At 34.5% G+C, this 25,549-nt stretch overlaps 1 protein-coding gene across 1 annotated transcript; it reads right to left on the bottom strand.

Annotated features, from left to right (window-relative positions):
• Positions 1–5,699: 5,699 nt before the first annotated feature.
• LOC108728860 (dynein intermediate chain 3, ciliary) lies at positions 5,700–19,460 on the bottom strand. The gene is made up of 10 exons (XM_018457657.1): positions 19,109–19,460; positions 17,430–17,591; positions 16,852–16,952; positions 14,954–15,114; positions 13,608–13,785; positions 12,314–12,742; positions 10,943–11,225; positions 9,948–10,229; positions 8,715–9,078; positions 5,700–6,283 (listed from the first exon to the last, which is right to left on the bottom strand). Exons 1-10 carry the CDS (start codon positions 19,289–19,291, stop codon positions 5,700–5,702), a joined length of 2,727 nt encoding a protein of 908 aa, XP_018313159.1. The 5' UTR covers positions 19,292–19,460.
• Between the last annotated feature and the right edge of the window lie 6,089 nt (positions 19,461–25,549).

Genomic DNA, 25,549 nt, shown 5'->3' with positions numbered 1-25,549 from the left:
TCCCAGTTTTTCCCACATGTGTTCTCCCGTGTGAAATTGCGTATGATTGGTTTTTCTTCTCATCGCAGTGCGTTTATTGTTTCTTTCCTCTCGATATATAATAACATTTGTTTATTTTACTTGAGAAAAAGAAAAGAAGATTTTGCTGCTTAAAAAAATTTAGTTTGATACAATTCTGAAAATAATTTTGTTGGACTTAAGTGATCACAAAAAGTTTAATATTCTTGCCATTAGTTTAAACATTTTATATAATTATTTTGATCATTCAAACGAAATTATCTTCATATCTGTATCTGACTGAATTTTTAGATATTTCAGCAAGATCGTTCTTTCTGTGTATGTGTGTGTGTGTGTGTGTGTGTGTAAAATATTGTTTGTTAATTATAATTTTACAGATTTAATTAAATTTTGCGTTTTGTTATCCGAAAATTAATTTTCCAAGCTATGATATTTCTCGTCCCAAGAAACAATATATTTTTTACAAATATATTTTTGGACACTCCGTTATAAATTCTCCGTTATAAATTTTTACAAATATATTCTTTTTTTCGAAATCAGAAGAAGTTTAAAATTGTATTTAAAATTGTATTTTAAAATTGTATTTTAAATTTAAAAAAACACGAATTTAGAAACAAATTAAAAAATTAAGGATTTTTAAATTTTTGCACATCTTCATTGATCGTGCATCTTTTTCCGCTATCAAATGTATTTAATTTAATTAATACGAATCTGTCGTTTTTTCGATCTGATTGAAAGGACGAAAAACACTAGTCGGCGAAGATTGTTATCAAGATTTTTGTTCTTCTTACATTACTTATACTTGGTTCATCGAGAATCGCTGATGTAACTACTTCATCTTAACGATACGATCGTTCCTTACTTTCTGATGTGCGTCCAGCATCATGCTTGTCACGTCTACTACGTGAAAGATTGCTCGCGTGAGCAAAAAATTTAATAAGTTCCGCACAAGAGTTGTTGTTTTTAAGAAAAACATTATAAATTTTCTTAAATTTTTTTTAAATACAATATAATGAGATTTTTATTAGATCTATTAAAATTTTTTTTCTACAAAATTGTTTAAATAAAAGGAATTTTATCTTCTTTTATCTTAGCGTTTTAAATTGGCGTCTCAATTTATCGTTATTTCTTTGGCTTAACGACCAGAACTATTTATTTTTAATTTATCGAGAACTATAAAATTATTATATAAAAATAAGGATAAAATTCTGTAAAACAACCCCTAGTGATCGATGAAATTGCAGTAACTTTATATTGCGCAATTATTGATCATGTCTATATTGATGTCAATATTATATCTACATGATATAGGTATTATTTACACGATATGCATCAATAATATTGATTGTATAGACACAGCTTTAATAGTTTACAAGTTTCTACAAAATGATATATCTACACTACCTTTACATATGTGAAAATATGAGCGTCCAGAGTTAAGCGTTAATTGATTTACTGAAAATTTTTTTAAATTGAAATAAAAAGCATTAAACGTCTGTTGCATGAAACATGCATACTGATTTATTAGTCAACGAAAATATTGTATTATAGTGTGATTTATATACATTTTTCATCACATATGGTGCTACGTTTAGCAACAAATTATTATCAATTGGATTAATTATATTAATTATATAAATTAGCATATTAAGCTCTCTAAATTCTTTGGTATAAAATCTCACTCTAAATAGAGAAAATTGCGAGTTTTGAAAAAGAATAGCTCAATTTTCAATCTTTAAGAATGAGATTTTACTCCTCAAAGAGTTCACTCCTAAGATTCGCTTTAAAAGTTTAAGAGAGAAATAAGAATTTAAAAAATTAAGATATTAAGATGTGAGATCAATCAACAGAAAAACATTTTTCCTTGGTTGTTCAAAAAAAATACAGGAAATAAATTTTCTGAATTACTTAAGTTAAACGTCGACTGTGTGAAGTATTCACATAAAATTTGGGTTCATTATTCGAGTTCTTCAAGATTATAATAAATTAAATATAACGAATATCTAATGAAGTCTTAAGATGTATCCATTCGACTTGTACTACATTTCAAAAGAGTATTTAGTCTGAGTTTCTTCGTGACTATAAATATGTAATATAGTTACACTATCGCGATAGGTCGTTTAGCATTTCAAAGGATCCGTTGTTTTCCCGACGTTCCTCTCCAACTATAGCTTTTTCTCCTCATACATTGTAATTTCCGATCTCAATTCGTAGGGCTCAATGAACTATATACGATGCCCTCATCAGCTAATGGCCGCGGTATCCGTTTGTTAGCTTCCGCACCGACCACGTTCGATCAACAATCATCAACGGAGGCGAAGATTCGTATTGTTTTCGGATTCATGCATCACGTCGCTAACGTTGCTACAATCTGCAGAACTAACACACATATACGATTGTTAAAAAATTGTGTACCTTCCGCACGTTGTACCTTTGTGAAATAATGGAGTTGCAGCGAGTTCATATATACAGCATATCAAATACCTATTTCAAAAAAGAGACAAATCATTTTTTGTCAAATTAGTATTTATTAAAAAGCATCCAAAACAGTTTTAAGATAAATTGTTTTATCAATACAGATGTATAACAAAAGTGTATAATTATATATTTACACTTATATAAATTGTACAAAAATGTGTATATATCTACATTTATAATTCTTAGAATTTCTACAGTTTATTTTACATTATTGCTCAAAATTTCTACAATTTGTTTTATTATTGCTACATTTTACAACGATTTCGCAAATCGAGTATAGTTTTAACAGGAATTATCCCGAAATGGAGTGGCGAGTTGCAACACGAAAGACTCGATAGTTACGGTACGTTTCTCGAGTGTCTATCGATTTGCTAATCCGCGCTACACCTGTAGTTTTCCAGTAGGATTTACCGAGCAAATAAAGAACCTAAACGAGACCGGCTAACCGATTGCGAAACTAGGCCATTTGTAGAACTCTTTGTTGTCAACACGTTTTATCTCTTAAAGTCTGCACATCCATAATGAGCCGTGGTTTATTATCAGAAGCCATTTTCTCTTCAACCAGAAGCAAAAGTTTTATGCTGATAAGCAAAAGATGAAAAGAACGTATTATCCAGTGCATAAAAAGTCGAAAATCTCTTTCTGTTTTAGACCGTATATATATAATCTCAACTCAATAAGGTACTTGTGACTACGGCTGAAATTTGCTTATTGAATTTCTGTATACGTTTATAACAAAAGTACTGTCGTCATCAAAACGTTTTCCGGTTGAGTGTACGCCTCTGCGGGAATTCACGAACTGAACTACTCTATACGCGAACCCTTTCAATCAGGTCGCGCGGCTTTTCCGTACGAGAACGCAAGTTTTCCGTAAGACACGAGTGGCGGGGAATAGTCTCATGATTCTTCCATGAGCGCGGTACGCCATCCATTTGCTTCGGCTCCACTCAACTTTCCATCCTTAACTCTTCACTCCGAACTTTCCTCCCTTGTGTCGGGCAGAGAGTCGAACCCTGCAATTCGCCAATTTCGTGCGAAATGCATATTCGAGATTTCGCTTGTCCTCCATGTGGAAAACCTTCCGTATGCTCTCTCGATCTCGGCACTGATTAATTGAGCTCCTGACTGGCGCATTTCTTCTTGAAGCATTTCTAGGAAAGCTTCAAGAAAAGCTTATTCGGAGTTGAGATTATATACGGTCTAAAACGGAAAGAGATTTTCAACTTTTTATATACTGGACAATACGTTCTTTTCATCTTTTGCTTATCAGCATAAAACTTTTGCTTCTGGTTGAAGAGAAAATAGCTTCTGATAATGAACCACGGCTTTCGTCGAAACTTTACATCGCTCTTTGATTTGTGTTTATGGAGTGCAGTTTCATTTCATTTAGCAATGGAATGTTATTTTATTGCGTTTAATTGTAAATTCTTTATATTTCTAGAGAGTTAATTAACGAAGTCGGCATTCGAATCGAGTTATGCATAACATTTCGGCAAGATGCAAGTGTATACATTTTAGATACATGTACACACAAATGTACGATTAATGAAGATTTAATCGTTCGACGTACTCCGCTATAAAAAGTGGAGATTAAAAATATATTCGTTTTCATCCGTTCAAAGTCTTGTATATCGCGAAGTGAAAATTCGACCCTACAGCCAGCGCGCCAGAACGATTTCCATAATTTAATTTATATTGGCTTAATCCGCCCGCGTTTCAGATGCGCTGCAAACTTTACGGAACGCTTGTCGCGGATTAAGCAACGAACGAACCCGCTTGAATTTTTAAACTTCATCCCTCTGTTTCGGAAAACTTTTTTTTTGCCACGACCCTCGAGAACACGCTAGTCTTATTTCCTATTCGGTGAGATTCATCTCTTCGCGAATCGCACAACCGTAATTCCGATATAATACCTACCTCTATCCTGCACACCTGCGCTTTCGTTCTGGCTCTTCGAGATGTGCCGCGCGATCGATTAATCGGGCGGAAACTTTAATGGCCCCTTTGATCCTCACGGTAATTTCGGCAATTTACAGTCTTAAGTTTCGGCCTCTCTGAGCCTCGTTGCTACCACTTTAGTTCTACAGAATTTCATCCGAACAGAATTTCGACCAGAGGTGGAAAGTCTCTCGTATAATATTTCATCGTTTGCGATGGTGTAGAATCATTAGCGCGTCATTACGAAATGCTCGACTTTTTCATTTGCACTTTTTTACTTTATTTTTAAAACTCCCAGCTTCCAGTTAAATTTTCAATCTCTCGCTTTTTCGTTCGTATGTATACGTGAGTATACCTTGCATCATTCGTCCGTTCTATTTGATCCGTTTCTCTCTATGCGAAGCACCACGTTGAAAGTCTTGCGATTCTATTCAAATATGAAGTACCCTCTACCAACTTCTTTTTCATGAACTTCTTGGAGATCATGCTCCGTCTTTCCATACAGCCACGACAAAATGGACAACTTCGTAATTTCTCTTACTCAAGCTTTTGAGATATCTCGAGAAACACTTAAACTGAGTTATTGCTTCGCAAGTATACTTTGAATGCAATTTTCTGGATTTTTCTGAAACTTCAAGACACGTACCTGTTTGTTAGAGCTCGACAATCAGTTCACCAATTCTCGTATTATGAAATAATTAAAATTAAAATTGCATTGTCGCATTGAATTAATTAATTAATCGGATTTCTGTTACGCTCCGAAATTTTTCAACTGCTTCTCCTATCTTAAAATTGCCGTGTTATCTGCCCTGAAGCCTCTTTTCGTTGAGGCTGTTAGAGTACTTCGTTTCCGTTGAAATGTTGTATCCAAGGATTTTGGAGGTCGCTGATTTCGAATCCGGTCTCAAAATTGGAAAATTCAACATGGTTAAACCAATATGGTGGATGGAAATAATCCGTATAAATAAAAATTCTCCGATTTCAGCGAAATGTAGTATTAAAGGGTTTTCGGTGTCGCTGATTTTGAAAAGTCCTTCGATTTCTAATCCGAACTTACAATTTGAAAATTCAAAATAGTTAAACCAATATAGTGGACGGAAATAATGAAAATCCTTCGATTTTAGCGAAATGTAGTATTAAAGAGTTTTTGAAATGCATTATTGAAGGGTTTATGGGGGTCGTTGATTTCGAAAAATCCTCCGATTTTTAATTCGAATTTAAAATTTGTAAATTCAAAATGAATTAAATTTTTCAAATGAATTAAATTATTGATCGCTGCCCCTACTGCGTTTCGTCGATTCCGTCGTTACTGTTTCCGTTGATTCATCAGTATATGCGGATAACGTTGGATATGTTTCTTCCTCTTGAGCACACTTTTCGAGATGCGAGTCGAGTTTCGTCGCCTCTCTTTTTCCGCGCGCTTGTAAAGTCTTGTCCCCGATCGCGGACTTCCATTTCGAGCTCGTTTCTGCGAGCTGCCGAAAATCCATTCTTCCCTCCTCGACGTTTCGCACAGGCGACTCGACGTCGCCGTTCCCGACTTCTTTCTTTTTTCCTTCTGGTTTCTCATGTATAACCTCGATCGTTCGTGGCCGCCAGGAGTCACGTTTGCCCAACGCGATTCTCTCCTGCCAAGCACGCATTTCCCTTCTGGCTTCCTCGACTTCGTCCGCGAGTACGTTCGCCAGCGATTCGCCCTCCTCCAAAAGTATTCTTCTCTTCTCGATTGACGAATGTTCCGGCAACTTTTGCTCAAAATCGAATAACTTAGGTCGCCGTTGGGTGATAACCCACGAAGATTTCTCCTCCTCCGAAGCAAGTTGAATCTGTAATTCGGCCTTCCGCTTTTCTAAAATATATAAATCGAACGTTGAATAAAAATTACGATATTGATATTTATAATAATTTTATTTTGATTATTTTATATATTAATCTAATTATTTTATTATGAAAATCAAATTGTTCATAAAGTTAACTAATATTCGTTATTAATTTTATGTTCAATTTTCAAGATTATTGCGCCTCACTAGAATTGTAATATAATGGTATATACTAAGACGACAATTATGAAGATTTTGAAAAAATCAACATTTTTAAAAAATTGCAAACACACAATTCCGAAACTATTTTATTTTATATTAAATTATTTTATTTTCTCAAATAAAAATTGCAGTTAAAGCAACGGTGTATTATATTTCTTCCACCAGATAAAATGTCATAGAGCCGATATTCCCCATGAGACCAATTATATTGTGGACACTTCAATGCACCCTCGACGTGTCTAAAATGTCCGGTGGGAAGACGACGAATGGTATTCGCTTTACTGCTCTAATCTAACGCTAGGGTGATTTCATCCTGCCCAATTTGTTCTATCGCTACCATTGCTGTCCTTATTTCTCATTTATTTAATATCCAATCTAAACTTACCCCTTAGATATATCCTTCCTATAGATACCCTCGCAATAACGCCTCAACAGTTACAGTTGAAGTACGTTTTTATGTGAAACATTATACCTGCTTTCATATTATGTTATCATTGTCTGTCTTATGCATCAAAAACATTTTTCGTTTTGTTTTGGGAGAAAAAATTATAAATAGAATCTTTAAATACGAATCTTTAATTTAAATCCAACGAGATTCAGAGTTGAAAATATTAATTTGGAAATATACCTACTATATAAACAAATTACATATATATTATATTAATCCTAAGTCATATTGTTATTATTAAAGATATTGATAAAATATTTAAGTATATATTTAAGTGTATTCAAAATTAATGTATCACTTCTTTATTTCAAAAGTGACACAACTTAAAAAAACGTGATTTTAAAAAAAGTTATTATAAATTAGTTAAATAAATATTACTCTATCAATTATCGAAAGTGAACTAACTTTTAAAAAGTCGTCAAAACGTCACAACTTAAAAAGAGTGGTTTTTTCCGAGGAAATATGGATTGTAAAATGACAATGATAAAAATGACATTCATTTTATCATGTTAAAAACATATTTTTTGTACGATATTATTCGATTAATCAATATTTTTCTGTCAAGTTGGAAAGTAATTTTTCCCATTTTCTGAGAAATTCAATTTTTCGAATTGTGTCATGTTTGAAATAAGGAAACGGTATGCATTCAATGACATATTTCACTGATGAATATTGATATTCAATAGCCGGGTATTTTAAGAATAGTGAAAAAACATTTCTACTGGAGCAGTCAGCCAAGATATTGCGCGTCATAGTTGCTGGCGAAACGACAGAATCATAATGCATCTTTGATGGTACATAACAAATGATAGTTTAATGGTGCAAGCTCCTGCGGTTGTGCAGCGTGCGCATATCTGGTTTAAGAAATGAATTATAGTGGCGCAAGAATATATAACAGATGTATATGAAGTGTTGTTTGATAAAACCTTTCTGTCAGTGGTTCTTGCATAGAAAAGAAATTGAAGAGAAATTGAGGGGAAAAATTTTCAAAGCTTAATTTCTTAATTTCATCTTTCACGCTTTCCTTCGAACTTGCCAACGAGTAAAGCGAAATGAGACAACTAATCAATTCTCGTTGGGTAAATTCATGTGCGGACGTTTGTTCTACGTCCTTCATTAAGAAACGGCGTTGAAAACTGTCTTAGTTTCACCGTCTCGAATTACGCTGGCGCATCTAAACTAAACAGCCAAAGAGAAATAGTAACGAACCTCGAGTGGAACGCATTAATCTAACTGGGCGCAGTTGGAGTAAACGCATACGGCATGCTTTAAAACCAACCACAGTCGCGACAGAGACGTTCTTAATTAAACTATCCGATTGTGTTGCAACATGGAGGTGTCTCCTATGCCGAATCAACGAAACATGATATTGATGGGAGACAGGTGAGAAAACGAACAAATCAGAACAATGAACGTTTATCAATGTTTCTAGCTGACGTGGCGCTTTGATCGCGGTTTTCCACTGAAACGTTTTTACGAAATTATCTGCTTTTCTCGCGTTTTTCCGCTTCGCGGCGCTATCAATCTGTCCGCCGCGATATTTCTTGTACCACGTTGTCGCTTGCCAAATATGAAAGAAAATTACATAATACTGTCGCTATTGCAGACTCAAATAAAGCCGTGCAGCCAAGGAAGCTCGGTATTATCGGATCTCGCCAAGCTTTAAGAGAAGATCTCGTTATCTTGTCCGTCCACGACGTCCCAAGCGACGCATGGAAAGTGAAAAAATAGATCGCCTTACCGACCCGATAGTAACGACGTTTACGCTGTCGTTGGAAACGGAAATTTACCTTCCAGGTCTGCGCAACAGATTTCCGGCTTGCAAACTTCAACGGCACAGACTTTGCTTAAAATCTGACCCCGGCGTTTCTTCACGATCTTTATTGGTTTTATGAATGGCGCTTCTATTTTTGCAATCGCCTTTTCTTTAACTTCTTCTTTGTCAACTTCTATCTCTTCTATCAAGGATCTCGTTAGGGATATAGACTTTCCCGTTCTTATCCTTTCTCTAGATTTAAGTAGCCACGCAGTGTTGCTTATTTTCTCCTCTACCTTCGCTGATTCACGCAGAATCTTTCTCTTGCGCGGTGTTTCTTGCATAAGACTGATCATCTGTTCGGTTTCGGGATCCAGCCTCGGATAACTCGCAAATTCCTGAAAGACATTATAATCGTGAACTTCTCGTAAGAATTTATATGGCATAAATTACAGATATAATTGTTTATTAATATTTTTAACCCTAGAATGTTATCACTGTTGAATGATAACGTACAGTATTGACATGTAAATTGTATGCATAAAGAAATAGACTATTCTTAATTAATGACACAAGTTTTTATACATTTTATATTACACCTTTAATAACAAACACTTATAATCTAAATTTTTATAAACACAATAGCCTAATTATTAACTTAAAAAGAAAGAAAGAATAAGCACACTATCAAATTCAATCTTGAAATGATATGGAATATGTAAACAAATTTTGTGTGTGTGTCTTTTCATACATTTAAATAAAACATATAACATAAAACTGCTTAAAAATTGAAATCACTTATCACACTCTCTGTTATAATATTAGTCACCAGACAAGTGATATATAACGAACAGAATTTTTAAAACCCTGTCTCCGCTTGTCTTAGCTCTTAGGAGATTGAACCTCCTATAACTGAAGATATATAGTTCAACGTTCAATAACCTTTACTTGTAGGCATGTAAAATTTACGTATGGATAGCATTTTGAGATTAAGGAACTCTATTTTTTATCTAAATTAGACAGATGGTAAATTAGTTAAACTTATGTATTGCATATGTTGTAGTGATTATTATTTAATAGTTAAAATAGAAGAATATAACGCGTTATTCTTCTATCATCATGAATGAAAGTACTCATAGCAACGATCTTTAATGTTTCTAAAGACGCAAAAATACACGTCCTGAATAGCACAAGAGAAAATTTTATGCCAGTGGTAAGTGCACCTTCTTATTGCACCTTCTTCTCGACTACTTAAGTTTTTCTTTACCTTCTTTACTGTTTGAAAAAATGCTGCTTCTGAATCCGCCAGTTCTTTGAAGAATGTGTCGTCCTTTTCTAATCTTTTCATCCGAGATTTTTTCTTCGGATGCTCGCCCTTTCCTTTAATTAACACATTGTTTTTATTTTTTTCTTGATTGTTTCCTTTTTTCTTTGATATAAACGCCGAGCGGTCCATTGCGGAATTTTCGTGAATGTTAGCTTGCATCAAGCGCATTTCTTTCAATCGTGCATCGACGATCTTCTCAAAACGACTACATCTCTCGAGATACTGCAGCAAAAATACATTTCTTTTCATTTTCGATCAACGCAAAGTGTAAAGTGATATAAGATCAAAGTTAGAATATATGAACTCGAAATATACTAATTCGAAAAAGATAACAATCAGTAAAATCCAAAATTATTATTATAATACATTAGTTACGTAATGCAAACCATTAGCAAAATTTTTACGTTTTACTTCAGAGTGATGTGGAAATTAAAATTAAAATTGAATTGTCAACAACAAGGAAACCATCGGACTATCCTTTACTGATTTTGATGACCTTTGTATATGTTGTAGAGCATAAAAGAATATTAAACTCATTTTTTTGTCTGTTTATCTCAAGATTCAGAGATTAAACATTTTGAAATTAAATAACAGATTTTTTTTTATTTTCAGCGAATATCCTCAAAACTGCGAGATATATGAAAAAAACGTTTTATATAAAAATTTTAGTGAATTTTATGTTTTTGATAATGGTGTAATTTATTTACATTTTTTGAAAATGTTGAAAATAAAAGAATCCGTTATTTTTCAGGAATTGTTTTGACTTCTAAATCTGAGAAAAGTAGATAAAAAATCTAATATTTTCTGATGCTTTACATACCTATATCCAAAACCTATAAAAATGAATAACGAACAGTTTCGAAGATTCCCTCACAAAATATACATAGCTACTTAATTGTTGCCCTTTTTAACTGAGTACCTTTCAAAATACTCACGGCAATAAGGTTCGCCTTGTCAGTTTTAGTGTTAGTAATGTGTCCGTTGGAACATTCCACTAGATATATATTTCCGTCATGACTACCGACTGCTAGGAGTTGACCGTTTTCGTGAGGCGCGATGGTCGTAAGACTGTCGTTGCAGACACGAAACGTGGTCACCGGTGAATCTACGCCATTCAGAATGTCGTATACCTCTAACAGACCCGTCGCATTTATGGTGAAGAACACTGAGTACCTGGATCTGCTCCAACAACCTCCGCGTAAATCAGCATTCTGTTCACTGTGCGTACAGAATTTCATCTACTTGATCTTTACCGAGCCGTATGTTCTATGATACGATGATAACGTTAACTTCGAAACTACGCCGACAAGAATGGCAACAGAAAGCTTCAACACTGATAAACAAGACATTAGTCGAAATTGCGAGATACATTCATGTATCATTGTGTTTACGTGAATAGCTAGCTGCTTTGCTTTGTTTCACGCTAAGTATATAACTCTATTCTACTTTTTGTGCGCTGACTAATTTGCAGTCGGATATACATGGTACAATGATAATAGAGCACACTGGAGCGTCTATGTAATCCTAATATACATAGCAAATTTATGTTACAATGAAAATGGAGGAAATGTTATTAGATATATGCAATAAAGTTCTTGTGGTTTTTCAAGTATGATTCCAATGGCTGTATTCAAATAAACATCACATAAAAAGCAGCTTTGCAACTGTTGTAAAATTCTTTAATATGATTCGTTTAGATACATTTAGATTCAGTGAGAAATTAAGGTCAAGATTAATTATATTAAGGAATTTTACAATGTTGTAAAGCTGTTTTATTTGCTGAATGCAACCAATGTCTATGTATGCAGTTTCATTTTTAGTAATTCTTATAATAAACAAAAGTGGGAAACAAGCATAGAAGTTAATAATTGACATTACATAGGCATTAGTTTGTTTTTTAAATTTGATCTAAAAAGCAAAGAGCTCTAATTACATTTAATTAGATCCTTGAGATCTAATTTGATCTAAATTTAAAAAGCAAACAATGTCTGATATGTAATTTATTTCGATGCTTACTTGGCAAAATCTTTTTCACAAATAATATATATATATCAATAACAAGTTTCCTCTTATTTTGCAGCTTAGTCATTGTTTATTATAAAAATTACTACATGGCGCTGTGCGTACATATAGGCAATGACATTAGTATATTTGAAAATTGCCGTTCAAACTGTAAGAACTTTTGCACATTACCTGATACGACACACTTAACTCAAACGATTTCAAGTTAGACGTATTTGTAGTTTTAGTTTGCATGATTAGATATGTTCGATATGTTTACGTTGATTAAACTTAGAGAATCTTACCGAATGGTGATCAAGCAATCCTCTCTGATATCATCCGACCATATCTTGACGGTCCAATCGCCTACGGTAAGGAAATTCTTGGTAGAGAAGGGGCTTCGATCAATAGCGATGACAGGGCCGACGTGACAGTTGAATCTCATTGCCAGTTTATCGACCGGTTTCATGACTTTCCGTCTTATGTTGATCACCATGCCATTCTCCATACCTGCCAGGAATCTATATCCTATGCTCGGCTCGTACTGCAGCTTCGTGACGCCGATCGCACGAAGGATATCCGCTCGGAGTGGATCATCCAAATCCATCACTAGCTCGTCGGTCGGTTGCCTCATCTTCCTGATATCCCACCACTTAATCGCACCGTCGGTGGATGCCGAGAAAAACTCTTTATTGGTCTTGGATTGAATCCAGAGCGTCTGGTTCGCCGGATTTCTTTTGCGCGTCGTCGGTAAGAACGGGAGAAGAAATGGTAGTGACGGAGATTACAATTTGGCATCGAAATGGCAGGCTCTTTGGAAATATTTTGCCACGACAACGGCAGAAGTTGCGACCGCGTTTACGAAACGTATGAATTGTAACTGTCTGTAACTCTCATCGGCTATAAGCCACTTTACAAACATTGTTCCTTCACGGAGTCTGCACCGTTTAATTGGCGTGTTGTGAACATTAATGCAGAGTAAAATTCTACAAGATTCAGTGCAGTCGCAGCTTCTCGACTTAAGTAAAATTGTAGCATTTCGCTATTTAATATTTATTTTACTCCCACCCCTCCTCCTTTCACAACGAGAAATGGAGCTAAATATTGAGAACAATTAGTAGTATCATAATATTTTCCAACGATTTAACAGTGATGCAAAATTATTGAGGAAGTTATAATTATTCATTTAATAATAAAGTATCTGGTAATTGATACTGTTTGAAGCGGAAGTAACAGAAAAATTGTTAAAATTATTTCAGAATACATACACATAAAATAATCTCCGGTGAGGCTAAACTCCAATTACGTAAACTCAAATAAAATTACGTAACAGCTTTTGGTTTACATTTTATGCGCAAGTGTTCACGTGTTTCTAATCGTGTTAACACATTCTCGTCGATAGATGCTATATCTACCAAGAACTACATTAATCCAGGTATCAGAAACTACCGTTTGCACGGCTTTACAGCGTTTCTCTCGGAGGATATTTGCAATTCCACAGGTCATACATCAAAGTCAAGCACGTCCAAGTTCTGGCCAATAATCTCGGCGGATAGGTGCAAGTCCCGAGGAACTTCCCATTCGCAGATAGATAGATACCTGTGGCTGAACTGACGATGGGACATTTGCACTGGCCTAGCCCCAATTCGGATGTCCCAGTTGCACACTTGGCCAGACATCAGTCCGCTAATCAGCATCGACGGATCGCGTGGATTAAACTCGACGATTAATAATGGTGATGATGATTTCAGGCATATCACCGGTTTGTTTGGGTTCTCTGCATTGGATAATACAGAATTACATTTTGCCTATTTTAAAAACTTTTGTTTGAAAATTTGATACTATTAAATGAATAAATAATTAAATCAATCCACCTCATCCATTAGAGAATTCTCTTTTTTCGAAATCTATTTAAACGAAAAGAAACATTTTACTTGTTTTTTTTCTTTGCAATACATAATCGATGAAATTTTTAGCATTATTAAAAATTGGCAAACAATTGAAAGTATTTTTTCAATATTTTAATACTTTCAGTAACGATAAAACTTAATTCTTTTCGAACAAAGGAAACATCGTGTTATGAAATAATTAACGCAAATATCATGCTTTTAGTATCTATGAAATTTTCTAAAATATTTCTATTATTAATTATTAATAATTTTATTTTCTATTGCTTTTTACTTTTTAATAAGATTTTTTATTTGGGATTTGTACTAGCTGTAAAAAATATTTTACTTTTTGCCATATTATATATATCCTACTCGTGAGAAAATCGTGTTACTGCAAATTCATTCGGCTTTATAGGTGGTTGTTTTTGTCATGTGATATGTTTCTGTCAATAACAAACACTCCGCATAAACAACACGCATGCGTATGGTCGTCTGGTGTAGATATAAAGATTCATGTCAGTGAGACGCATTTCAAATATTATGAAGGACTTTGAAACGACCAATCGATTTCCGCGACCGGAACCAGAACGAGCGTGTGACAGGTCGCGTTTGACGACGACATGATGAAACATGCTTCTGATACGTTGTAAAGCGTGTCAGATTCGACATTCTAAAAAAATCTCTGCGCGGAATATTGCATTAGTACAGGAGAATTCAATAAAATTCAAAAATACTGGACAAGGTATATCTCGCGTGGAATACAACAAACATATGTATTTGGCAGTTTAAAATAATTTTAAGATTAATGTACATATTGAAGTAACAATAAACAATGTTTCTTTTGAATTATAAAACTGAATTTGTGATCCCATTTCCATCATATATTATCTTTTCATATATTGGACAATAATACAAATATTATCTCTATAAAATAAATTAGATTTTTAAATAAATTTCCTTTGCAAAAAAATATCGCGAAAGATACGTGCATTTTCTGATAGTGTTCCATTAGTGGTAAAATACGTATTGTTATGCGGTAGCATAAAGATTTTATACCGATGTCCCATATGTAAGAGGAAGGATTCACATTAGACAGTTTCCTCTCGAACTCCATAAAAGAGTAGGCAGCAGCCAATCGATTCTGTGCACCGGGCGACCACGACAGGTGATTGATTGGTCTTACGATAGGTTGTGGATCGGCATACATGTTTGAGGTTCTGGAAAAAAAGAAAATTAAAGTTCCCGTAAAAATCCGTGCAAAATCGCACTCATGGAAATTCGTTTTCCTCCTTTTGTCTTTTTTTCTATCCCCGGGCGCGTAAATCATCCGCTCGACGACGCGATAACGCCGTTGCTTTTACACATTGCAGACGGCGTTCTTTTTGTTTCATTTGCTTGGTAATACCCTTCGGGAAGCGATTAATTGTAACGACAGCCGTAGATTCTTCGTTAGGAAGCACGAAAACACGTGGATACCATTAACGTTCGAAACGACGTAATAAGAGCTTCAAGCTCGTTCTGTCGCAACCAAAGTGATTGGCTTTATTTCGAGAATTTATCAGATATAAAAACACAATATTGTTGCTGTGAAAATATCGAATAGATAGAATACACAAATAGAGCAAGACTTTGTTGAAACGTAAATTCGAATTTGAATTTTTATTTCTTTTTGTTTCTTTTGTGGTTGCTTTCTGATTCTAAAGAGAAGAAGAACAATTTTTTAACTTTTATTTTGTACAAAGTTTTTTTAATTTATCCTGTCGCTTTTCTAAAAGTCTTCAAAATTTTTTCGTAGAGGTAGAGGTGTCATTAATAACAGTAAATTCGAGTATCAATATCGGAGACAGCGATATTTAGAAGCTTATGGTGTGTACATACAGAAGAAAAGCGGATCAATTCGCGCAAGAATCGTATGAGGCATCCGAGAGGCGCAACACGTGTTTCGATGCGCGAGGAAAAAGACGGGGAAAAATTGCAACTTGTGTTAAACAAGCATCGAGAGATGAAAATCCGACGAGATAACAGAATTTCCCCGCGAGCTGCTCAATGACAGCATCGTCGTCTAGCGAGATGTCGCATCGATTTATGGATTTCTCGTCTTATAAATAAGTTACCGGATATCATACGAAATGTACAACAGTATAGTGAAACAACAAATTTGTAGATGTATTTTATTTTCAAAAAATTATAAATATATTAATCGGAGAAATTTCCTCGTATATTTGGTTATCGATATTTCTTTGCACTTTAATACGTAGAATTTGTCTCCGGATTTACGAGATCCTATCCTTTATGTCTGTACAAGAACATATCGCACGAGTAGCATTAGTCCCCGACGAAGATATGCGTCGTATGATAATTCCGTACGTGACCACGATTTGCGGAGAGAGATTTAACTCGTCCGTGGAAGCTTCCGTCGGGCACGTTGAAGCGAGACTTTGAATATTCCTCGGATATCGGGGATGGCAGGATTTACAATTTAATGTATGCCAGTTGGTTAGAAAAAAATAAGTAATCTGACGTACTTTTTAGATTTCATATACCTACTTGAAGGTTGAAATAAGGAAATGAACAATTGGAAAAAGATTAGTATTCTCATCGGCTTAAAAACGTAAATTGAAAATGGCGACACATTTTAATCCTTTCTTCTGTTATAACTGAGTCGTCTCTGAGGCTCTTTATAGGGACGAAAATCAGTGAACTCTACAAAATACTGGAGCCATCAAGAAGTGGAGGTGTCCCAATTCCTAAACAATGATATTTTGATGCAAAGTGTTATCGTACTGTTTTCTTTGTCAGAGATTTGTTGTTTGGCTGATGTTATTTTACTACCATAAATAGGAAAAAATGAGAAAGACAAGTTTGTTTTCCTTTTCTCCACAATTTTCTATAGTTTAGTATAAGAAAGCACGTTCCAGTATATTATAGAGTTTACTAACAAACATGCAACATACCTTATATCATAGGAAAGAACGAGCGCAGTCGGTTCTATATCGTCAAAGTAGTATTTATAAATGTTGATGACGTTATTCTGCAGTATACAGCGTTCCATAGGCTAAGCGAATAAGTTAATACATTGATCTTCTTAACAAATTAATCCTCTTATATTGAGCTTTCTACATTAGAGGTTCTTTAGGTGCGTTTGGTACGTGCGCTATCAGCGCTATTGTATCATTCTATCTTTACTGTTCGTTAAACGTAAAATGATAGAATGATGCAATAGTGCTAATAGCAGCTTCTTGAACGCAATCTTTAAAATAAACATATTTATCTAATTAAGATTACTAATTAAACAAGATTTTATACATGTATCAACATATTTTTTAAATCATCTTAGATTATCTGTTTTTAACTGTGTTCTTAAAACTGCGATAGAATCCTTGATTTTATATAGAATATAAAAATCAAAGATTATATTAAAAAATTAAATAGCAAATATTAATATCTTACAGAACTAAATTATTTTTAACATAATGCATTTTAAATGATTAAAGGGTGTATTTGAAAACATATATATTTCAAAGTGGCTCACGTCAGTGAGGGTCTTCATCTTTGGGGCCCAATACTCGTTCTTCACTACGCGCCGGCGAAATCTCAACACGGTTTCGTCGTCCTTCACGTTTATCTCTTTAGGCCAACCGCCCTCTAAGTGTAACATCCCGCTCTCCTTTGTTACTTTACTAGCGGTTTGCATCTGACGTAAGAATAAAAAGAGATCACGTAAACTGTTCGCAATAATACAGTTATAAACGGTTTCGCTTCTCCATTTCTAACCGTTTTTTTATTGCACATGTAAAATCTAACACCCCATACTTAACACTTGAGCACTCTTGAGAAATGCGTCACGGCGTTAAAGTGGTTCACTTAAAGTGGAAACGCACAATCGTCTGTTTTCGCTGTATGTTTTACACTGCAATGTATATTTTTTCAGTATAGCATAGCTTACCCGTTCTGTATACGCAAATTCTTATTTGTTATGGAATTGAATGCATAAACAATTTATGAGGCATTATTTTATCCCACATTTATGGCACGTGTCGTCAAAAGCATGTTCACAAATATTGATTTTTTGTATTTTTATACAATTAAATCTGTTAAATTTAATTTTTTCATTGCGAAAAATATATGGTTTATAACGTAAACTGATGCGAGATACACCGTGAAGCAATATTATGTTTGAATTAAAACTTTCCGCGAGTTTTATTTCACGCTCTCCCGGATTGAAAACCTGGATTTTCGTAGTAAATTTTGCATATTTTTCAGAATCGCATGCGATATTTAATTTAAACTGACATAGCTCTGATCCTTTGAAATGTAAACAAAATATTAGGGAGCTGTCGGTCGGCGTATTTACATGTCCGACGCACTTATTAATTCTTGGAAATTAAATGCCGCAAACGCTAAACTCGCTGCAGAATTAGTTCGTTCGACGATGACTCAGCAGAGCTATTTTCATAATCCCAGCTTTCCCTTAAATCCTATGATATACAAAGTCTCGAATATAGAAACTCATTAGCGTTTAACCGGTGCTTAATTTATGGATAATCATTTTGCAGCTGCTGATGATACATCTTGGAAGCATGCAACATCATGTTAACATAATAATAGAATAATTAATGCTATTTAGATCTTAATCTAATAATCCCTCTAATATACACTTGTCAAAAGCTTTCAATATTCTTAAAGAAAATCCTATCTACACACACACACACACACACACACACACACACACACACACACACACACGATATTCTAACATTTTTTTAGAATCAGCTTTTATTTTCTTTATTACATAATTTGTTTATATTTTTTTTATTAGAAAGAAAATTATATGAAAACTAATAATTATATAAGAATAAAGACTAATAATGACTAAAAGTTGAGATAAATAATAATTAATAATTAAGATTCATACTAATAAACAAGAAATTGAAACTTCTCGCTGAAACTTCGCGATTCCTTTTAAACCTACAATAATTTAGTTTCTGAAGAATAATGTTTCGCTGAAGACGATTCCAAATCGAGTCGAAACGACATTTGATGAACTTTACAATAGTTAAATATTAAAATTATTTAAAAGATTAATTGCGCTCTAATTTCTGTGCTCTATTTTCATTAGTTTAAATTATAATTGTTTAATTTTAAGGAATCTGAGGGATTAAAAATACTGTTCCCCTTTTCTATTGTATAATAATCAAGACAATAATTTACCTCGTGAAGAGCAAATTGCTTGGACATCTGTACACCACGGTGGCAATGGCTCATGTAGATGTAGTTTCGCATGAGTTTCGGATCCGGTAGGATGTTCTCCTGAACGATCGAGTCGGTCTCTCCGAAGAAACATTGCTTACCGAATTGCGACCTTGGCTTGATGTATGCGTACTGGATCAGCATTATCGGAAACCGTTCTCCAGTTTGTGGGACGAACGTAAAACGAGGAAAGGATGACACACTCACGCAAACAGAAACGAGACACCTCTGTTAAACTATTTAGAGGACGGGCGAAGGAAATCGACGAACGGTGCAGGTTGCACGTTTAAACGCTGATACTAGTGATACTTTTCACGCACGAGCGCCCGAAGTTGGTCGTGATACGCGATATGCTCGATACAGCATGAAGGGCCATTAAGATGATGTTCAGCTTGAAATACGACATGCAAATGAATAATGAAGCATAGCGTTATGTAACGTCTTGATCGAAAGACTGATGTCATATATGTTCCTTCGTTAATGATGAATGTGAAATTATAAATGTAAATATAGAAATTATGAAAAAAAGTTTCAAAACGAATATTTTTGTAAAAGTGAATAGGGAAGTTTAAAGTCTGATTTCACGATCTTGTTTCTTAACAACGAGAGTAATTTTTCCTTTATTTACGGTAAAAAAATCGAAGTTTTTCCGGAGAAATTGCATAAAAATGGATTAGTAATCTCCAATCCGGTACGTTTCTTCTTCGGAAACATTTCTTTCTTTGTTTTGTAGATAGAAAGTAGATCTCAAGGCTCAAAGGAATCGTTTCGGACATCAAAATGAATATGTATGATGACGCAGTAGAGCTTGTGAGAAAAACTTCGCGAATCTCCTACACGACGTTCTGTTACCGCAGTGCGTCCTCTTTGTGCATCCGCGATTTGATTGCACGTCAATTCGCCGTGCTGGAGATGCACTCTATGGAATTACGGTACTGCCCGCGCATTCTCGTGCCGCCGGGCCATCACTATGACATTATCCCTTCGCCGAGAGCACTCACAATTTCTGCGGTCCACAATCCGGCGTCCGCCAATCAACGCTTTCGCGCCGTCCGATAAATCGGATGAGCCCGCCACTGCCCGAGAGCTGCACCTAATGAATCAGATTCGATGCGAAACCACCGGCATTGTGTGATCGATTATCCTGCGTACGCGGCGACACGAATCTGAAACTTGGCGATATCCCAATGCCAGATTCAATTTGCAAATCCCTAATGCACGCGATCGGGATGAAAGTTTAAGAAATTGGAGCTGCGTATTTAGCTGTTAGCGATAAAGCTCGAGAGCTCTAATAGTATAAGTAATCAATAGTGATTTCTAGAATCAAATCCTTTTCTTTACAAGGTGTCCCAAAACTGACGATTTATCGTAATAAGATATTTTTATCATAATATAAAATATTTATACTTTTTTTTTATAGAGACAGATTCTTTGTAATATTTTAAGACAAAAAGTCTAATACAAAAATATTGAGGCTATGCTAGCTTTTCAATTGTAAAATCACTACATAGACACTTTCGTGCATACGGCGACACAAGTTGCGTCACAATTGCCGTAATTGTCGACACACCATTACACATCCGTACTCATTGTCAGTCCGAGGACTACTAGTCGGCTATGTAAACTTCTGTTTTCCAGTAACAATTATACATGTTACTACCGCGGTGGCTATAAATAAGGTTGGAGTACGTTGAGTAGCCAGCTTTTGCTTTCTTTTATTCAATACAGGCGGAAAAAACTACAGTTAATCTAACTCTATCCGAAATGGATTGAAACCATGCACAACGTACACAGTCTGTTCCAAATGAATTGTGCACAATGCTATACTTTGTGCATTCTTCTATACGTTTGTGTTAAGATGTGTTAAGTAATTGAAGAGCACCCTTTAATGGGAAGAGTTTTAAAATTATGAAGACGGAGCTAGAATTTCGCGCGCTCAGAGATAGCAAGATGAAGGTGTTTCCTCAGTGTAAAAATGTTTCCTCGAACTTCATGCATTTGATAATAATAAAATCTTCACACAAACACACACATATCATTTTGTCGTCTCTGAGCGTACGAAATTCTAATCTCGTCATTTGTAATTTTGAAACTTTTCTCATTTGAAATCTATCATACACAGTAAAAAATTTTGTGTTAAATTTAACACATTTCACATGTCCCAAACGGTTCACCCGAATTTTTGTGTTAATTTAACATAAGATGAATATGTTAGAAAGTAACACAAATATTATGTAAAAAATTAACGAAGCGTAATACTTTGATACAATTTAAAAACAAATTTTATGTTAAATTGACACATTTATATTGTTAAATTTAACTGAAATTAGATACTATTTTTACATTTTCAGTTTAGGCGATGCCTCTGCGTTGTTTAACATATGCAATATATAGATTTAATACATATTTGTTGTTACAAAGAGAAAATAACACAAAATATATGTACCTTCTTACATATAAAATATGTAACTAGTTGTACAGAACATATTTCTTCAGTAAAATTAACTTAAATTAAATAAAATTAAATAATTCAATAAAATAAAATTAAATAAAATTAAATAATTTATATTAATTTATAATATATAATATTAAATCAACATACTCATGTTATTCTTAGAATTTATGTTTTAAAAATTTATGTTTTAAACTACATTAATTTTGTTATTTATTTACTTACCTATAAATTGTGTTATTTTAACACTGAGAAATGTTAAATTTTAATTTAAAACAAAATATTCAATTAACACAATCATATTATGCTAAATTAAAACTCAGATATGTTAAAAATTCAACACAAAAATTTTAACAAAGATTCGTTTTAACATAAATACAAAATGTTTTTTACTGTGCAGCCTCGACATTTTCGTATTAAACTTTTTGTCTCAAAATGTTAAAAATATCTATCTTTAAAATATTTATTATCAATTTTAGAACATCCTGTAGAAAGAATAAATTTAATAATTACGACTTTTTATATACTAAAAGATAAATTTTAATAAATATTTGTTTGAATAGTTCTAAATAAATTTACTAAATGTGAACATACATATTTGATACAAAAACCATTAATTTGATTTTAAGCGTCAGTTTTTTATTGTGTAAAAATATTTATTATAAGTAAATTATTTTACTATAAGTAAATACTTTGTACTATTCAAAGAAATATGTATTAAGATTTAATAAATTTTTTTCAGTGTATATTTTTTATAAATAGTTTATTATATTTATAAAATTTTATTCAATTTCTATCTTCACAGAATCATCTTGTTTTCACAATAATGATTTTCTCTGCAATTTTCATTAAAAAAAGCACATAGTATAATCTGCTACACATTTAGGTGTAAAAAATTAATAGTTTGTTATTTATAGATATTTTCACAGTAATGAAATTTCAAAAAATATTTTTCATTCAAAATATGTATTTTAAGAACTGCTGCGCGATTTTATTTTACAAAAAGTCCGTCCAATATATTTTATGTACAAACAGCTTATAATCAAAAATTATAAACAGATTAAATAAAAATTATTGCCTGTATATGTAGTGTCGAAGATCCATGTATGAAATTGGCACAACCACGAAAGTTTGCGTGAACGTAAACTAATGACAACGTTATTCCTTGAGTTTCCGACCGGGATTCTCCAATCAATATCCTTGTACGAGTTCTCAAATCAGATAATCCGGCGACTGAGCCACTCGTAATGAATCTGATCGATTGAATTGGGACATAGCGTATGTGCGACGACACATATCGAAGATGAACCCGAAACGCGTTGCTAAAGCAATTTAGTCGCGGATTCTAAACCACGGTAGCAGCGTCGCGAATAGAAAGTTCGAAATGGAATTCACACGACCTCGCCTGCGATTCTAGAGTTCTCCAAATTTTGGTGGCAATTAGGACCGATGTTCAATGGACGGTCTCCGGCCGGCGGATGGCACGGCGAAGTTACGAGGGACTGGAAATTAGTTTGGGCGTCGAAATGAAACGATAGGAGTGATGGATTGTGATATTTATATTGTAATTCTATTGTAAATAGAATATACATGCATATGTATCACGTTGTAAATTTAACACGTATGAACATTGTAATATCGATCGAGTTCCTCTTATCGCGTACTTCAATCGTTCATTTAACTTTTACTCAGCAAATCGCACACGTTTCATACGTGTTGCGTCAAAATTTCCAGTAAACAACAGTTTTCGAAATTAAAATAAATTTAAATATATTCTTTTTGGATCGCAAGTCTACATGTCATTTTTGCACGACTTTTTTTATTAACTACATCAAATGGTTGACGCAACCATAGTTTTATTTTACCTGATAATATTTTGACATTTCTAAAATGTTACTTCCACCTTAATAAGCGAAAAATTGACGGCAGGAAAGCAACAAGAGGAAAGTAACAAGATCAAAGTCCAACTACAGAAATTCTACTCTGAAGCTTCTAGTGAAAGATGTTGGGAGCTTTCTGGCGGAAGATAAAGTCACGTTGGATGTCTCAACATCCGAGCAAAATGTGTGTTAAGAACCATAAAGATTTAACTCGTACATTTTATACGGAGATAGTACTCTGCAGTCAATCGTCTTATATTTATTAAGAAGCCCGGCTTGTGTTTATTGATGAGTAAGCTTTCGAAGAGACAGCAAATTCAATATTACAAATACACTTCGAAGATTTTATGTTTCTTGCATAAATAATACATCTTCTCATCCAGGTGTTCGCAAAGACGATTGCAGTACCACATTCACGAAACAGTATTGACGAAACCAAGAAGGCTGTCAGAAAATTTTATCAAAGAAGAACCTCATTCGCCTCGATAGAGCAAGATTTGTGAAATGAATATTTTGTTTAGAATCATGACATTTTTGTCGCATGAGAAATCGCGAATGACACACGCATTAAGCGAGTCCCTGAGAATTCTACAGAGATTACTGGTGTTACAAACTGTTCCAAATCGCATGATTTCATATCGAAACTTTATAGGAGGAAATAATTCTACAGCTAATGATTTGTTACTTCTGCAACGTAATAACGAAGACATAATTGCACGATTTAAACGAAGAAAGAGTACGCAGTCCAGCGAAAAGGATGACTCGAAACAACGCCACGAATGTATCGAGGATCATCAGCAGTCTGCGGAATCCTGTGAAAAACCGCACGAATGGCGTAGCGATGGTTACCAGATATCGACAGAAAATTATCAAAAGATTCGCAGCGACTTATTGAATCATGACGAATGTTACCAGTCGATTGAATCCAATTCCTCGAATTATTCGGACAAATCTGTACCATGCAACAATCGGCAAGCGTGCGAGTCACTGAAACACAAGTCTTATACATCAAAACCAGCGACTCGAATAACGTCTGAGAAATGGATTTGCGGAAAACCAGCAACGGAAAGAAAGATTTATTATAAATGCAAGCCGAAGTTGTGTATTTATTCGTACAACCGGAAAGAACCGATACATTTTCGATCGTCACGAGATAATTGCAAAGACAAATCGAAGCAAACTGCATCTTATCCTATATTCTGAATCAGAGACTTTGTCTTTTAAAAAAATTACATCGAATGAGAAGAAAGCTTCTCCTATTAAACATAAAATACCAAAGGAATATCCTACATTAGATCCATACGAGTATTACAGAAAACCCGATCCTCCACCGCCAAGATATCCACATTGGAATGAAAATCCACTGTCTTACTGTGACAATTGCTTGAAAAAGACGACCCGTTCATCCCCTGTTAAAGCCTCACCAATGATCTTCATCCCTGACAAGAGACCGCGGAAATCCCGTGCGAAAGACACTGTGTCACCTTCGCAGAATATTCATGAGACTTTCAGCGGGAGCCCGAAAGGAAATGTGTGCGATGGAACAGATGCCAAGGCACCGCACTTGCAGAAGAATGTATCAAAAAAACGTAGCACGATCTCTTTCGAAGATAAATGCGCTGCTTCTTTGACAATTCCTGTGCCTAACAGAATAATGGAATCTAAAATTCAGTACTTTCCAACGCTGACGAGGGACGGTCGTTGTTGCGTTGAGAAACCTGAAAAAAAAATTTGTCATGCCGGACGTCAGCGATTGTAACCCCAACATGGCGAGTTTCAAGTATCGATTGAGTAAATGTCCTAACGTTAAGGAAATGTGGGGTATCGGCATTAAACGCGAGCCACCTGTTGACGTTAGTGTCCGACAAGAGCAAGGAGCTTTTTTGTCCGACTATAAGAAGATAAAGACATCAGAATCGCGCCGAGAAACTACAAGAAGAAAGAAGAGATTCAAGTCGCGGGTACCGAGTAACGGATGGACACAACAGAGGTACAAGGTTCGCTTGAAGATTTTCCAGAAAAGAAATAGCCTCGATCCTTGTCTTCCGCGGATCGTCGAACTGATACAAC

The sequence above is a fragment of the Mycetomoellerius zeteki genome, unplaced genomic scaffold (genome assembly GCF_001594055.1).
Source record: "Mycetomoellerius zeteki isolate Tzet28-1 unplaced genomic scaffold, Tzet1.0 scaffold114, whole genome shotgun sequence".
Classification (NCBI taxonomy): Eukaryota; Metazoa; Arthropoda; class Insecta; order Hymenoptera; family Formicidae; genus Mycetomoellerius; species Mycetomoellerius zeteki.
Note: the sequence above shows the minus strand (reverse complement) of the source record. Positions and strands in the feature narration are given on the sequence as shown.